The 17714-nt window shown below is 40.9% G+C and overlaps 2 protein-coding genes across 6 annotated transcripts in view; one reads left to right on the forward strand and one right to left on the reverse strand.

The window, feature by feature from the left end:
• Window positions 1–9509, reverse strand: part of PHTF2 (putative homeodomain transcription factor 2) — a 160279-nt gene extending 150770 nt beyond the window's left edge. For 3 of the 5 annotated variants that reach the window (XM_007982399.3, XM_073009189.1, XM_073009186.1), the window contains exon 1: window positions 9201–9509. The gene's annotated coding sequence lies outside the window, so the exon portion shown is untranslated. Of the gene's footprint in view, window positions 1–9088 lie in introns of all 5 variants that reach the window. The other 2 variants (XM_007982401.3, XM_073009188.1) reach the window with 2 other exon arrangements.
• A 137-nt stretch (window positions 9510–9646) lies between these two features.
• TMEM60 (transmembrane protein 60) lies at window positions 9647–14375 on the forward strand. The gene is made up of 2 exons (XM_007982398.3): window positions 9647–9911; window positions 13680–14375. Exon 2 carries the CDS (start codon window positions 13730–13732, stop codon window positions 14129–14131), a length of 402 nt encoding a protein of 133 aa, XP_007980589.1. The 5' UTR covers window positions 9647–9911; window positions 13680–13729; the 3' UTR covers window positions 14132–14375.
• Window positions 14376–17714: the final 3339 nt, after the last annotated feature.

A 17714-nucleotide genomic window follows, 5' to 3' on the forward strand; every position in this document is an offset into this window, starting at 1 on the left:
CTCATACTAAAATATATATCGAATCTTAAGGGACCCCAAATAGCCAAAGCAATTTTTAAAAACAACAACAAATTTGGAGGACTCACACTTCCTGATTTCAAAACATACTACAAAACAGTAATCACAACAGTGTGATACTGGTATAAAGATAAATCAACAAATGTAATAAAGACCCAAGAAATAAACCCTCATGTATGTGGTCAAATAATCTTCAACGAGGGTACCAAGACCACTCAGTAGGAAAAGAACAATCTCTTCAACAAATGGTGCTGGGAAAATGGGATACAACAAAAAGAATGAAGGTGGACCTTTATCTTACACCCTCTACAAAACTTAACTCAAAATTGATTAAACACCTAAACATAAGAAATAAAACTAAAAAACTCCTAGAAGAAAACACAGGAGAAAGCGTCATAACATCTGACTTGGCAATTATTTCTTGGCTATAACACCAAAAGTATAGGCAACAAAAGCAAACACAGACAAATGGGACTACGTCAAACTTAGAACCTTTTGTGCATCAAAAGGCATATGTTTTTCTCCCTTGCAGAATGGGAGAAAATATTTGCAAATCATAAATCTGGTAAGGGGTTGATACCCAGAATATATAGATGACTCCTACAACGCAATAACAAAAAATCAAATAACCTGATTTAAAAATGGGCAAAGGATTTGAATGGACATGTGCCCAAAGATGATACACGAATGGCCAACAAGCACACAAAAAGATGCTCAACATCACTAATTATCAGAAAAGTACAAATCAAAACCACAAGATATCACCTTACATCCATTAGGATGGCTATCATAAAAACAAAACAAAAAAAACAGAAAATAAATATTGATGAAAATGTGGAAAAATTGGAGCCCTTCTGCACTGTTGATGCAATTGTAAAATGGTACAAAAAGATTAAAAATAGAACTACCATATGATTCAGCAATCGCATTTCTGTGAATATATCCAAAAGAATTGAAAGCAGAGTTTCAAAGAGATACTCACACACTCATATTCATAGCAGCACTATTGACAATAGGCAAAAGGCGGAAGCAGCCCAAACGTCCATCAATGGATGAACAAAACATAGTACACACATATGATAGGATATTATTCAACCTTAAAAGGGGTAAATCTAAGAGTCTTTAAAAAATTTTATGTATATAAAATGTATGTGTGTGTATGCGTGTTTAAATCTCTTTAAAAGAGAACTGACTAAAGCTAAAAGATCAACAACATAGTTTGAGATTTAAAATATACAGCACAAATAACAGCACAAAGTTTCAGAAAGGGGAAACAGTACACTGTTAAAAGGTTCTCATAAAATATATGAAGTAGTTTTATTACTCAAAAGTAGACTGTAATAATGATGTATACTAGCTACTACAAACAAAACTACAAGAAAAAAAGAGTTACAGACAAGTCAAAAACGGTTATAAAGTGAAGTCATAAAAATACTCAAAGAATCCAAAAAAGGTAAAAAGAAGAGATGAGACAAAAAACAAATAGCAAGATGATAGACTTAAACCCAATAATATCAATAATCACATTAAATGTAAATGGTCTAAATTAAAAGGCAGAGATTAGGAAACTGGATTTTAAAAAGCAAGACCCAAGACCCAAAAGCAAGACCTATTTTTATGTGTATCTGTCAGATACTCACTTAAATATAAACATAAAAAAGGTAGAAAGTAAAAAGATGGAAAAATATATCATGTTAACTCTAATGAAAAGAAAGCTCGAATGGCTATACAAAATAGATTTCAGAGCAAACATATTACCAGGATTAAAGAGGTCCATTTCACAATGGTAAAGGGATCCAATTCACCAAGCAAGCATAACAATCATAAATATGTGTGCACCTAGCAACAGAACTTCAAAATACATAATGCAAAAATTTAAAGAATTGCAAGGAGAAATCAGCAAGTCCACATCTATAGAGATTCAATACCATTCTTTCAAAAATTGATATAACAAGTAGACAAAATCAACAAGGACATATAGAAGACCTGAACAATTCTATCAACCAACTTGACTTGACTGACTTTTTTTTGTTGTTGAGATGGAGTCACCCAGGTTAGAGTGTAGTGGTGTGATCTTGCTGTAACCTCCACCTTCCAGGTTCAAAGAATTCTTCTGCCCCAGCCTCCTGAGTAGCTAGGACTACAGGCACATACCACCAACCTCAGCTAATTTTTTATACTTTTAGTAGAGACGAGGTTTCAACATGTTGGCCAGGCTGGTCTCGAACTCCTGACCTCAAATGATCCCCCTGCCTCGGCCTCCAAAAGTGCTGGGACTACAGGTGTGAGCCATCCCACCCAGCCTTCACTGACATTTATAAACCACTCCACCCAAAATTATTTTCAAGTGTGAATGAATCATTTGCCAAGGCAGACCATAATCTGGGCCATAAAACAAGTCTCAATAAATTTAAAATGATTCAGAATATACAATGTATGTTCTTTGACCACAGCGAAATCAAGTTAGAACTAAGGAAAAAATATCTGAAAAATCCCCAAATATTTGGAAACTCATCTACATACTTCTAAATAACAAGTGGAGTCAAAGAAATCACAAAGGAATTTATCAAGGATTCTGAACTTTAATGAAAATGAAAACATATCAAAATTCATGAGATGCAGTCAAAACACTATTTAGGGGAGAATTTTATAGAATTAAACACTCATTTTCGAGAAGAATAAATGTTTCAAATTATGAGCCAAGCTTCCAACTTAAGATTCTAGCAAATCAAGAACAAATAAAATGAAAAATAAACAGTAGAAACAAAAATAATAAAGATGAATAGAAACCAGTGAAATTGAGGATAGAAAATCAATATAAAAAACTAAAAACTGGTTATCTGAGAGGATCAATAAAATAGATCAATAAACCTCTAGCCAGGAAAACAGGAGAGAACAAAGACAGCAGAGTCAGAATGAGAGAGAGGACAGCACTATATGTCTTACAGATATTAAAAAGATTAATAAGAAAATGTCATGAATAATTTTATGCCAATGAATTTAACAACTTTAGATGAACAGATTCCTAGGAAAATACAAACTATCAATGCTAACTCAAGAAGAAATAAACTGAGTAAGTCTGTGTCTATTAAAGAAATTGAATTTACAGTTAAAATCCTTCCCACAAAGAAAATCCCAAGCCTACCAAGCCTATATATGTAAGTCACTTAGTATTGTCTGAAGTTTAAGATACATGGAAGGATCAAATATTTATTAACCATCATGTACAGACACTAAAAATATAATTTTGATATCATTATGTTGGTATTTCAGCAAAATTATTCTGAAGGAAGCTGTGTGAAGAACTGTGTGAAGAAGCTGTGTGAAGAATTTAATTTCCTAAAAGGAAGTAAATGACGTAATTTGGGGACAATAATGAGGTTTGAACTAAGTCAGTGGCAATGGTTGTTTTGTTTTTTTCTTAATTGTGGGGGTTGGGACCAGGCCAGATTGAAAGATGGATGTTAGTAGAAGTAGACAGAGGACCAGATGTAGTAATTGACTGGTAATTAAAGATATGGAGAGGAACAGAGTAAGGACACCACATGACTCTTGGCTTGAACACTAAAAGAACCCTCATTAAGGCCAGGCATGGTGGCTCACACCTGTAATCCCAGCACTTTGGGAGGCCAAGGCGGGTGGATCACCTGAGGTCAGGAGTTCAAGACCAGCCTGGCCAACATGGTGAAACCCCATCTCTACTAAAAATACAAAAATTAGCTGGGCATGGTGACGGGCGCCTGTAATCCCAGCTACTCGCAAGGCTGAGGCAGGAGAATTGCTCAAAGTCAGGAGGAGGTGGTTGCAGTGAGCCGAGATCGCACCATTGCACTCCAGCCGGGGCAACAAGAGCAAAACTCTGTATCAAACAAACGAAAAAAAGAACCCTCATTAAGACAGAGACTACAAGGGTAAAACAGATTTAGGAACAAGAAGATGGGTTTATTTTTCAACAAATGATGCATTCATACATTCAGCACCCAAAAGACACACAAAAGACAATGGGATATACGGAATGAACACGCAGGCAATCTGTGTAGATAAATCAGTATGCTCTGTCTCCCAGGATTACTTGCAATTAAAGCATTCCCATAACTATACAATTAATAGCTTTTCCTTGTCAAAGAATTTTAGAAATAAGAAAGTGGTTAAGAGATTTGAGAAAACAAGTCCCTTTCCCTATACACTTAATTCATGGTACTGAAACCCTACTTCACCTATGTTTTTCATTGTCATTTCGAATAGCAAAACCTTATTTATGCACTCCATCTGGTTTAATGAGTTTGATGTACTTTCTTCAGAAAAAAGTTGATAATGTGAAGCTCTCTCCATATATTTTCCCTTCTTTTGTGTGGGTAAAATGATTATTCAACTCTGCCTGTTGAATCCTATTGCCTCCTTTTAAGGTTTTATTTGCTTGTTGGACATTTTCTGGCTTCTCTTATTCTATCTGGGAATTGTTATTTTAAAACGTACATACACACACGCACACACGCCTGTTCAACTTAGTCAAATAATTGCAGCAACCACTTTTTGAGCTAGTCTTATAAACCCAGAATATGTTAAGTGCTTTACATACATTATTATCTCATTTAATTCTTAAAATCTCAGAAAGTAGGTAACTCCATTTAGTGAATAAATAAAACTGAACCTCAAAAATATTACATAAGGAGTCCAATGTCACACAACCAGTGATGTCAGTATCAGGACTTGAACCTAGGTCTATAGAGCACCAAAACCCATGCCACCTAATTTTCATACATTTTTTGCTATCTGTAACAAATCCTATACAGAAGGTCTTACAAAAGTACTTTCATTCATGCAACAAATATGAGTGCCTACATGTCTTTAAAATTGCTGTAGATATACTTTGAACAGCCCCTTTCTTGAACTGTTTTTGCAACTGGAAAGCTGCACACTATGCACTTTTCCCTTTACTTCCTCTCCTTAAATGTCAAATTTAATCATGTTATGATTATTATCAGGTAGTGGTTTCAGCCACAGCTATTTCCTGCCCCAGTTCCTGTTCAGTACCCGAATAAAATCCAGCATACTTTCATTCCTAGTGCTCTACAACTACTGTTCTAGGAAGCAGTCAGTTGTTCTCATCTGAAAACTCACTTCTATATTTTGTGTCACATTAGCAATTTTCATGAGACTAACAAGGTGGACTAAAAATGCAGTTTTCCTAAATGTCACTTAATATTTTCCACTTTCACATGATTCTGGTCATCAAGTGATGTTTCAGATTTGTAAATTTAATGTATTTATGGTTCGGTATTAATCTGAGAAGACAGAAGCATGAGACTTTCTCAGATTTTCAAGGGCAGTCCCAATTTAAAACACACTGGCCAGGTGTGGAGGCTCACATCTGTAATCCCAAGACTTTGGGAGGCCAAGGTGGGAAAATCGCTTGAGGTCTCTAGCCTGCCCAACATAGCAAGACCCTGTATCTACAAAAAAATAAAAATTAAAAAATTAGCTGGACACAGTGGTGCATGCCTGCAGGTGTAGCTACTCAGGAGACTGAGGCAACACGATTGCCTGAGCCTGACAGTTCAGGGTTTTACAGTGATCACACTTCTACTCCAACCTGGAAGACAGAATGAGACTCTGTCTCAAAATAAAAAAAATTCTGGCCCACTATCATGTATCAAGTAGGGGTTAAGAAAAGACAGTCAAAATATGCAAAGGGGAGTTTGCAATAATGACTCCAGGTGGTTACAGACTAGGTAAAGGGGTTAAAGGATGGCAACCGTCACTTTGGAATTCTTCTTTGAGTCTTACTTTGAACTGGGAAAATAGGTATTGGAAGGTAAATATTAAATAAACATGTAATAATGGACAAACTGCTGAGGTTTTCCTGTAATTTTAGTATCTAAGTATGCAATTTCCAATTATCAAAATTGGGTAGTACACACTTTGTCCAACCACATTTACAAACCATTATCATTTAAACCTGGCCTTCACACATACATTTTATATAAAGCTACACTTACTTACCATTCCCTCAACAATCCACATTTCTGTTCTGAGACTCTGCCTCTTCCTGTTCTGCATGGAATGCCCTCTTTCCCCACCTACAAATACCACCTTCAGACCTTTAAGGCTTCAGTGTTAGCTCCCCTGAAACCCAACTAGTTCTCTCTTAAAATTATTGTTTCTTTTTTATTCACTGCTTTCCATGTGCCAGTACTTTATATATTTTATTTAAGGCTTAATATCTTCTTTGAAGTATTATCCTTTCCATTAAACAGATAAGGGAACTGATGCTAAAAGAGGTTTGGTATTATGTTCCAGGAATTCAAATCCAGACTGTCTATACTTTAACTGAATTCTTGTCTCAAGAATTATTGGGACCACAAGCATTTTGGATTTTGGAATATTTGCATATACATAAAGAGATATCTTAGAGATGGGACCCAAGTATAAACACAAAATTCATTTATGTTTCATTTACACCTTATACACATAGCCCGAAGGTAATTTTATATAACATTTTAAAATAATTCTGTGCATGAAACAAAGTTTTGACTTTTTTTATATATTTTTTTGAGATGGTGTCTTGCTCTGTCAGTCACGCTGGAGTGCAGTGGCACAATCTCGGCTCACTGCAACCTCCACTTCCTGGATTCAAGTGAGTCTTCTATCTCAGCCTCCGGAGTAGCTGGGACTACAGGTGCATGCCACCACGCCCGGCTAATTCTTTTTGTATTTTCAATAGAGACGGGGTTTCATCATATTGGTCAGGCTGGCCTTGAACTCCTGACCTCAGGTGATCCACCCTCCTTGGACTCCCAAAGTGCTGGGATTACAGGCGTGAGCCACCGCGCCCGGCTTGACTGTATTTTGACTGTAACCTGTCATATGAAGTCAAGTGTCTTGTGGCAACATCTTGACACTCAAAAGGTTTCAGATTTTACAGCATTTCAGATTTTCAGTTTACAGATGCTGAATCTGTATATATCATATTGTATTATCATAGTTTGTTCAAATATCTATCTCTCCCATCAAATGGATGCTCCTCAAACACAGAGAAGGTAACTCCATCCCCTTATCTTCAGCAAAATCCAATAGTGCCTATTATACAATGATCTCAAAGTGTTACTGTGTACAATAGTGGATTCAATTTACGGTTTTGCAGCATTATTTTCCACTGAGTAGTCTCCTACTATAAAGTCTCCAAGAATCCAATTTTACTGTGGTAATAAAGTATAATGGCTTGGAATATAGGCTTTGGAATCAGAGTGTATAGGTGTGAATCTCACCTCTACTGACTCATTAGTGAAGAAATCTTGAACAAATTAGTTAAACTAAGTCTTGGTTTGCTCATCTATAAAATGACAGTAATCAGTACCCATCTCACAGGACTAAAATGATTACATAATATACAAGTAGTCCAACTATTTCGAGTCTCATTTTATCCACATGACACCCTAAATTCTCTTCATTTTAGTGAAGGTTTTTTTCATTACAAATTCCTTGCAACTCTGCATTAAATGGACCAGCCAAAAAAGGTTCATGGTTTGAAAACTGGGTGGGTCACCTTATTTTTAAGGCCAGCTGTCCAGTGCCAGTTTGGGCTCAAAGAAAGTTTACTCTTGGAGGCTTGACTATGCAAGAGTGCCCCTATTGTATACTATACTTGTTTACTCACCACATTTTCATGCTCCACCAGAAAGTGGTCAAAATTAGAACACGAAAACTCTCCACCTCACTAACACCTAACTTAAAACTATCAGATGCATTCAGACAGCTAGTCTGTGTGGGAGGCAGGCTATTTCTGGAGCAAAAAAATTTCCTGAAACCACTTTGTTTCTGGCCCCAGGCACGGCTCATTCTCCCCAGACCTCCAGATTCCTCTCCTCTAGGTTATGGAGGTTGAGCCACTGCAACTGATAAGGCATATCCATTTCCTTCTCTTAAAATTTGCAGTCCATACACCATATCCAAGTTAGGATTTCAAATTGTTATACTGTTTTGTGGCTCTTTAGGCTAAAGTGCGCAGTTTCCAGACTCTCAGAATTCCCCTTCCAGTATTAAAAATACGGTGAAAAAAGCCCAGTTTGAAAGAAAACACACTTTACAAAAATACCTGTAAACAAGATCAAATACTAAGTCTCTAGCCAAAGTCTTGGAGGAAAAAAAAATGAAAGAAACGTTTAAAAATGGCAAAAGCTAACCAAAAACTGTAAGATTAAAGTATCACACCTAAAAAGTAGTCTCAAAGCAAGGAGGATATACTATACACAAAGAAAGTAACCGAAAACTACAAAATATTTAATATTCACCATGAATTTCAAAATTACTTGGCATGTAAAGTACGCACTGAGATTAATAAATTGTTCCAGATCCTGCACAGGTTAGTATAAGGCAGTTCCTTGTTTTTGCCACGCTAAAAATAAAAAGGGTGACAGATTAGTGACAGAATGATCCCTGAAGTTACACAAGGAGGTGCTGAGTTAGAAAGCCATGACTCGAAGGACAATACCAGAATGCTGGCTGTCAACACTGGGCAGATAAAAATAAGAAAAACCGAAGCATGCTGTTGGAGCACGGTATTGTTTCCAGACGGCAACTACCCCTTAAGGCCCATGCCTAGCATCTCAGCACCCTCTCCGCCGTGTTGGGATCGGAAAACTCGACTGCCGCCTGCTCAGAGGGGGCAGGGCAGCGACCCTCCTTCCACCTCCGCCAGCGCGCGAGCTGCCGCCCCCTCCCGAGCCCGCTCCTCCGGCCGCTAGCTGACCTCTCCCTGCCCGCCGGGCTAGCCACCCGAGACCCCTGAACGCCCTTCCAGGACCCGACGACCCCTCAGCACAGCGCTAAGGGAAGGAAGCAAAGGACAGGGGCCTGGGAGCGGGGCCCGAGGGGCGGGTGGCGGTGCTGGAGTTCGGCCCGTCACCATCAAGGCTTGAGGACCGCGCGAGCTCGGGGGGAAGGCGGCTGAGCCTCCGCCACCAGCCGACTGATAGGAGGGGGTCGCGGCTGACTCCGGCCCTCAGGTACGGGAGACTGCCGGGAAAGTCGCCGGCGGCGGAGGGCGACGCGCTGGCCCCGGAGCTCCCACCTCCATCCCGACGACCGCTATCCTCCCTCGTCCCGATCCATCCTCGAGATTGTGTCAGAACTCGACGACCTCCACACGGCCCACCCGAGCGCGGAGGTGATGCCGCTCTTACCGTAGGAGCGCGCCGCTAGGAGGCGGCTGAGGTGCGCGCGGGAGACTCCGAGGCTAGCGCCGCCGCCGACAGAGCCCGAGGAGCCACAACGAGGCTGCCGGCGGGCGCGCTGCCTCCAGAGCGTTGCCCCACCCCCTCTCCCGCAGGATTTTGCGCCTGAGCCTGCAGTCACTGCGCGCGGGCAGGGAGGATGGGAGGAGGGGCGGGGCGTCCCGAGAGGGCAGAGCTGAGCGCCGGCTGCTCTGATTAACATCTGTGGGCCCAATGGGAGCACGGAAACTCCAGGCTGAACTTGGACTGATTTCCCTCCTAACCCGTGACAGTAGAGAGGCGGGACCAATGAGGCTTTTTATTGCCGCCTTTCTGTCCAACCCGAAAGTTAGGAAAGGTCGGTTGGTTTACACCGGAGGACAAATGGTCCAATTACCGCGGAAAAGGGACCTCTGAATCCAGATTGGCGTCCTCCCTACCTATAGGATAGGCTCAGGGGCGGTGAGAACCAGCCCCGGATGTGGGCGCGGCACTGAGGTAGGACTGAGAGATCCTATACCGCAGTGTTTTGGGGAGGCGGAACTGAATTTTTTTCTTAATTATCATGTGACGGGTTCTGGATTTAATGGGGGGAAAAGTGCGGAAAAGGACAAGGATCCAAACTGGCGAATTTCCTGATCTTCGCGTCCCTCTCCGCTCTCCGGCCGGTGGCGCTGCCAGGTGAGTCTGGGGCTCTGCCCTAGCCCGCATGGTAGACCGGCGCTGGTCTCCTGATGTTTCCGTGGGCTGTGCGGCCGACCCCCAACCCATCACACAGCCAGCCCCAAACGCGCACACGCCTGCGTGGCTCCAGGGCTTCTGTGCGCATCCCGCAGGAACCGTGGTAAACTCCAACGTGTGCTGGGCCCACAGCCCATAAAAGGGGAGCGTCCGGGTGGGGCGCCGCGAGCCGACTGTCGGTGTTTGCAGGAGGGCAAGTATAGTTTAGGAGCGTCCTGAAGTTCCAGGGGCAAGTAGGCCCCCAGATAAGCTAAGTTGTAAGCAGAACGCTGTTCCTTTGGCAAGGCTGTTGCTGCAAGGCTTTTCAAAAGCGACTCATTATGAAGAATAAATATGTGGACTCATGAAGCAAAATTATCTTTGGGATGAGGCAGGTTCACTTGGTAGAGTACTGGCAGTGGCGAGAGAAGGGAAATGGGGGCTGATACCCACCCGCGGGCGATGTGGGTGGGGCTCTATATATTTCCATAACGGGGTCACTCCGAAGGTTTTAAAAATGAATAAGGAATCATTAACAAATATTTAAGTGTCTTCCTAGTGCAGGAAATAGCCACCTTAAATGGGAAACATTTTAGTTGAGCAAATTTTTGGAGTACGCACCTCCCCCTTTCATGTGGAGAGAATAGTAGGAAACATAACGACTGCCCAAATTGATGAAGACGTAAATGTAAAACTGGTATCGTATGTCATCGTTGTAGCTCAGCCTACAAGCGTACAATCCTTCAATCGTCATTTAAGTATCAGCCGTGCTTCCCCACTGAGGGTATTTTCGTGCAAGAACGTAACAGAATTTTGTTACATCCCACATTATAAATCTTGTAGGCACGATAAGATTGTTACTTGCATCCTTTCACCTCCAGCCTTAAAGCACTTGTGGTTGAGTGCAGCCAAATATAAGAAAAAAATGAAGCTTGTCTTATCCGATGGCAGATGGAACAGTTAGGTTTAAGCAAATGTATAATCGTAAATCGTTTTTCAGAGGTTCACAAAAATGGCCAGATAGATTGGAGATGGGGATTGTGCAATTTACAGGATGAAATCCATCCATGGTTATTAATCAATACACACCCATCCAACCCTGCTTCCAAATTCAGTCCCACATCCCACTATATGGCAGCCTCTGGCCGGGAAAGGAAACCAACACAGAAAAATGCCTCCTTAGGAGCAAAAGTACTGCAGTATGAAGCCTGTGCCAATTAAGTAAACAAGTTTAAGTGCCACTAGATGGGTATAAGGGAAAAGAGGTGAGTTAGGAGACTCATACTTAACTGTTGAAATAGAACAGATGTGTCCTCTTGCACCGTGATAGCCATCCACTATTTAAAGTAGTATAGATGTTGCACAGTACATCAAAGTTAGTTCTAAAACATAATTGAGCACGCTAATCTAGGGTATTTGGCTCAATTAGCCAGTTTCTTCACCTTTTCTCTATTATCTTCCTGCATCTTTCCTCCTACCACGCATGCTTTTGTTCCTATGGGTAGCACCTTCTGATCTTTTTCTCTTTCCATCAAGTATCCTCTCTCATCTTCAGTGCCATTCCCCATTGGCTTATTTCTCTGTTTGTAGTCATAAATTCTTCTTTTCCTGAAAATTTCTTCTTTCAGTTTCATATACCCTATCTTTCATTTTCTCTTCTTCAAATGCCTCAAAGGAATAAAGTGTTCTCAATTGTTTCCATTTCTTGATCTTGCATGCAGTCTGGCTTCTGATTTCCCATTCTACTTATCCTTTTTCCAAATGGTCATAAGGGTTGGTATAAAAAACTTGAGTAAGTAGAGGAACATATCATAAACCTGTATGTGAAGATTAAATAAAATAAATGCTATCCCTAAGTTTTATGCATTCACAATCAAAATTCTAAGTTTTTAAGAATTCAGCTTAGCAATTTTAGCATTGAAAAACTGTAAGGACAAAATAGAAAATACTCTAGAAAAGAAGCTGGCATGATGGCTCACACCTGTAATCCCAACACTTTGGGAGGCTGAGGTGGGTGGATCACTTGAGATCAGGAGTTCGAGATCAGCCTGACCAACATGGTGAAACCCCAGCTACTTGGGAAACTAAAGTGGGAGGATCACTTGAACCCGAGAGGCAGAGGCTGCAGTGACCCGAGATCGTGCTACTGCACTCCAGCCTGAGTGACAGAGTGAGACTCCATCTCAAAAAAGAAAAAAAATAAGAAAAAAATATTCTAGAAAAGAGAACAGCGAGTAGATACTAGGCCTTCCAGATATTAATACATTCCTAGAGCAACAATAAGTCATACAGTATTAGTGCAAAAGAGAAACATATGGATCAGTGAGGCAGAATAGTGATATAAGAAATAGCTCCCAAAATTTAGCATCTAATAATCACAAAACATCAAAAGTTATTAGGTGGTCCTGATTATTGAATGGATAACAAGTAGTTTTATATATATATCTCTCTCTCTCTCCACAAATCAGTGAGAGTATTGTTAAAAGGAAAAAAACTATTATATCAAGAAGATATTTGTAAGAATTTTTATAAGTGAGAATTTAAGAATATAAGTTTCAGACTATGTGAAAATCCAGTGTTACCAATGCCTTTTATATTATATAGCCTAACAACCTCTTTACAATCTTTTTTTTTGTTTTAGACAGTGGTCTCACTCCCATCGCCTAGGCTGGAGTGCAGTGAGCAGCATGGCTCACTGCAGCCTTGACTTCCCGGGTTCAGGTGATTCTCCCACTTCAGCATCACGAGTAGGAGGGAATACAGGCACGTGCTACTGCACCTAATTTTTTGTATTTTTAGTAGCGACGAGGTTTCACCATGTTGCCCAGACTAGTCGTGAACTCCTGGGCTCAAGAGATGCACCTGCCTTGGACTCCCAAAGGGTTAGGACTATGGGCATGAGCCACTGCCTCCAGCCACTAAAATGTTAATTCTACTTTATATTCTTGTAATTTTTATTAATCATTCCCTCCTTTTATTGATGGATGGATTGATTGAGACAGGATCTCACTCTGTTGCCCAGGCTGGAGTGTAGTGGCACGATCTCACGGGTCACTCACTACAGCCTCGACCTCCTGGACTCAAGCAATCCTCCCACTTTAGCCTCTCAGTAGCTGCGACTACAAGGTGCATACCATCATGCCTTGCCAATTTTTTTATTTTTTGTAGAGACAGGGTTTCACTATATTGCCCTGGCTGGTGTGGAGCTCTTGGGCTCAAGTGATAGGCCCACCTTCTCCTACCCAAGTACTGGGATTACTGGCGTGAGTCACGCACCCTTCCCATTCCCTTCTTTTAAAACTCTTCTCAGCTTGATACCCACCTTTCCCTTTTTCACTACTTTGAATGCTTTTTTCTTTGTACCCCTTGAAATTGAATGAAAAATTACAGATTTGCAAATGTATAGGAAGATGAAGAACATCTTTGCGGTGCAAGAATAAAGTTGTAAGTGCCTGGACTCGAGTGATAGCATTGAAAAGGAATCACCTGACATTTTGAACAGAGCTTATACAGTGGATATACTAAAAATTGTATTTTGTCATGTGCTGTAAGGAATGGTAGATATAATGTCAATGATCACTAAGTTTTAGAGGATTTGTAAGGAAGAATAGTAGAATGTTTTCAAAATTAGGAAGTCAGTTGGGAAAGAACCAGTTTTGTTCACTAGGAATGGAAGTGATACTTTTTTTCTGGTATCAAAACAATCTTGACTTTTTCTCCTTCTCTTAGGGTGTATTTCCTTTTTTTCGATCCTGCAACAGCCTCTTTAAACTGTTTAAATGAGAATGTCCTTGGCTCAGAGAGTACTACTCACCTGGCTTTTCACATTACTCTTCTTGATCATGTTGGTGTTGAAACTGGATGAGAAGGCACCTTGGAACTGGTTCCTCATATTTATTCCAGTCTGGATATTTGATACTATCCTTCTTGTCATGCTGATTGTGAAAATGGCTGGGCGGTGTAAGTCTGGCTTTGACCCTCGACATGGATCACACAATATTAAAAAAAAAGCCTGGTACCTCATTGCAATGTTACTTAAATTAGCCTTCTGCCTCGCACTCTGTGCTAAACTGGAACAGTTTACTACCATGAATCTATCCTATGTCTTCATTCCTTTATGGGCCTTGCTGACTGGGGCTTTAACAGAACTCGGATATAACGTCTTTTTTGTGAGAGACTGACTTTTAAGTACATCATCTCATTTCTATTGCTGTTCAACAAGTTAACATTAAAGTGTTCTGAATCTTTCAAGCTTCAAGAATACCAGAGAACTGAGGGAAAATAACAAATGTAGTTTTATACTACTTCCATAAAACAGGATTGGTGAATCACGGACTTCTAGTCAACCTACAGCTTAATTATTCAGTATTTGAGTTATTGAGATCCTTATTGTCTGTATGTAAATAAAGTTTGTTTTGGACCTCATTTTTCTACATGACTCTTGAATAATCTGTTGTATGTGGTCAATATCTAAAGTAAGTAAATATAAAACCTTTAACCTACATGTTTGGGCCAGGCGAGGTGCCTCACACTTGTAATCCCAGCACTTTGGGAGGTCGAGGCAGGTGGATCACTTGAGGTCAGGAGTTCAGGACCAGCCTGGCCAACATGGTGAAACCCCGTCTCTACTAAAAGTACAAAAATTAGCCAGGCATGGTGGTGGGCGCCTGTAATCCCAGCTACTCAGGAGGCTCAGACAGGAGAATCACTTGAACCCTGGAGGTGGAGGTTGCAGTGAGCCAAAATCACACCACTGCACTCCAGCCTGGGCAATAATAGGGCTAGACTCCATCTCAAAAACAAAACAAAACCTACATATTTTAATAGAAGTTTAATATACGACGGTTGTATTATGACCAAAGTAAATGGCCATTTGTGTTTCTAAATTATGAAGGAAAAAAAAACCTAGTTACTAAAACAGGGATGCCATTTTGTATTTACATTTAGAAAGAATCTGAGTTTGGCCGGGCGCGGTGGCTCAAACCTGTAATCCCAGCGCTTTGGGAGGCCGAGACGGGTGGATCACGAGGTCAGGAGATCGAGACCATCCTGGCTAACACGGTGAAACCCCGTCTCTACTAAAAAATACAAAAAACTAGCCGGGCGAGGTGGCGGGCGCCTGTAGTCCCAGCTACTCGGGAGGCTGAGGCAGGAGAATGGCGTGAACCCGGGAGGCGGAGCTTGCAGTGAGCCGAGATCGTGCCACCGCACCCCTGCCTGGACGTCTGAGCAAGACTCCGTCTCAAAAAAAAAAAAAAGAAAAGAAAGAATCTGAGTTTGACATATTTTTATCTAGTCTAAATTCATTATTACCTCTATCTTCTGGTTGGGACAAATAATTCCAAGGTGGCATGTTAAAAAAGCAGAAAAGCTGGGCGCGGTGGCTCACGCCTGTAATCCCGGCACTTTGGGAGGCCAAGGCGGGCAGACCCTGAGGTCAAGAGATCGAGACCATCCTGGCCAACATGGTGAAACCCCATCTGTACTACACAAAAATTAGCTGGGCATGGTGGCAGGCGCCTGTAGTCCCAGCTACTCGGGAGGCTGAGGCAGGAGAATCGCTTGAACCCAGGAGGCAGAGGTTGCAGTGAGCTGAGATCACACCACTGCACTCCAGCCTGGCGAAAGAGCGAGACTCCATCTCAAAAAAACAAAACAACAACAAAAAAAAACAGCAGAAGCTTGCCACTTACTAAAGTTAGGGGGACCTAATAATTCTGATTCTGTCAGGACAGGCCCAGTTTATACCTGTTGTCCTCGGGTCTCAAGGAATTAGTGCCCCTCTCACAATTAGAAGTGTCTTGAATTGAGAAAGCATATTATCACCTTCAAGGTACTAATCAATTCCAATGAAGCAGAGGTGGCAGTACTTATAAAAATTCCAAAGAGGTTGAAGTGTTTTATAACCCTGAAGCACGATGATTGTTCTTACCCTATACAACCCTCACCTTTAGCTTTAAGAGAAATCTAAAATGATTTTTTTTTTTCTGTTTTGAAAAGATCAAACAAAAAAGTGATTTCTGGCTACTGAAACAGAAGGTCTAGTTCTGCCTTGTAATGACAGATAACATAAGTTTCACAACACAACAGATTAATACAGCATAACTCATTAGGCATTTGAACTAGAGAGGCTAAATAAAAACTAATCAACTGCAAATATATTCATCTTATAATTGGCAATAATTAGTATTTTCGGTACATAAAAATAGGATTGAGAATAGTTAGTACTAGGAATAGAATGTTCCAGGCTTGATCAGATACCTCTAACTCAACTGAGAGATCCATCCATGCTTTGGTTTATGGGATCTATCATTAAATAAATTCAAAGTAGAAGAAAGTTACATTACTCTAAAAAACCAGCCAAGAGGATTTTGGAGTACAGGGAAAAGGAAAAGAAGGGATGGCACCGCGGCAAACAACCAGCTAGGCCAGAAGTCAGCAAAATTTCTCTGCTGCTCAGTAAATGTTTAGGCTTTTAGGTGATGTGGTTTCTTTTGCAACTACTCAACTCAGTCTTTATGGCAGAGAAAGCAGCCATAGACCATGGCTATATCCCAATAAAACCTTATTTATGGACATGAAATTTACATTTCAAATGATTTTCATATCACAAAATACTATTTTTACTTTTGTGTCAACCATTTAATGCCATAAAAAGCATTCTTGCCTCACACACCATAGAAAAACTGGTGGTGCGTTAGATATGGCCTACGGGAGGTAATTTGCTGACCCCTGTGCTAGGCAATAAAAGCAGAATGGAATTCTGTGTGAGATGTTAAGAGGAAAGGTCTCTTGCTCCCCTCAACAGTTCTACAAGGAAGGAAGACAGAAATTAGGTAAGAATTTTATGTAAACGGCAACACAATAACCAACTTGTTTACACATGAGGGTCAATGAATTTTAACAGCATCTGAAGGATTCCCAGAAAGTAGAACTGCTCTACTAAATAAACACTTGAAGCAGCACAATAAATTATCATGGATATGTGCCTCAATACACCCATAATGTATTACATTAAAACATTATGTAATGAAAGACATTAAAGATAGAAATCATGCTAACAGGTAGAAAAATCAAAACAAATGGACCAATATATAAACAGTACTGTACGAAAATACCTTCCCAGGTTTTAGTTATAGGATTCTTGTTTATATGACAGAGAAATCTACCAATGACTTTTTTTTTTTTTTTGAGACGGAGTCTCGCTCTGTTACCCAGGCTAGAGTGCAGTGGCCGGATCTCAGCTCACTGCAAGCTCCGCCTCCCGGGTTTACGCCATTCTCCTGCCTCAGCCTCCCGAGTAGCTGGGACTACAGGCGCCCGCCACTTCGCCCAGCTAGTTTTTTGTATTTTTTAGTAGAGACGGGGTTTCACCGTGTTAGCCAGGATGGTCTCAATCTCCTGACCTCGTGATCCACCCGTCTCGGCCTCCCAAAGTGCTGGGATTATAGGCTTGAGCCACCGCGCCCGGCCCCAATGACGTTTTTTAAGATTAAACACACAATGCCTCATGAAGGAAACTTGGAGGTTCTTACCAAAGCCGATTTTTTATAGGTTAGCATGGATGTAACTTACCCTGGTTTGGGCAAAAGATTTGTCATCAACAATCTGAGTAAAAGCAACCTGTGCACAAAATAACTTTTTATAAGACTTGAAACCATGAAAAGGGGCGGAGTGCAGTGGCTCATACCTGTGGTCCCAGCCACATGGAAGGCTGAGGTGGGAGAATCGCTTGAACCCGGGAATTCAAGATTACAGTAAGCT

The sequence above is a fragment of the Chlorocebus sabaeus genome, chromosome 21, assembly GCF_047675955.1.
Source record: "Chlorocebus sabaeus isolate Y175 chromosome 21, mChlSab1.0.hap1, whole genome shotgun sequence".
Classification (NCBI taxonomy): domain Eukaryota; kingdom Metazoa; phylum Chordata; class Mammalia; order Primates; family Cercopithecidae; genus Chlorocebus; species Chlorocebus sabaeus.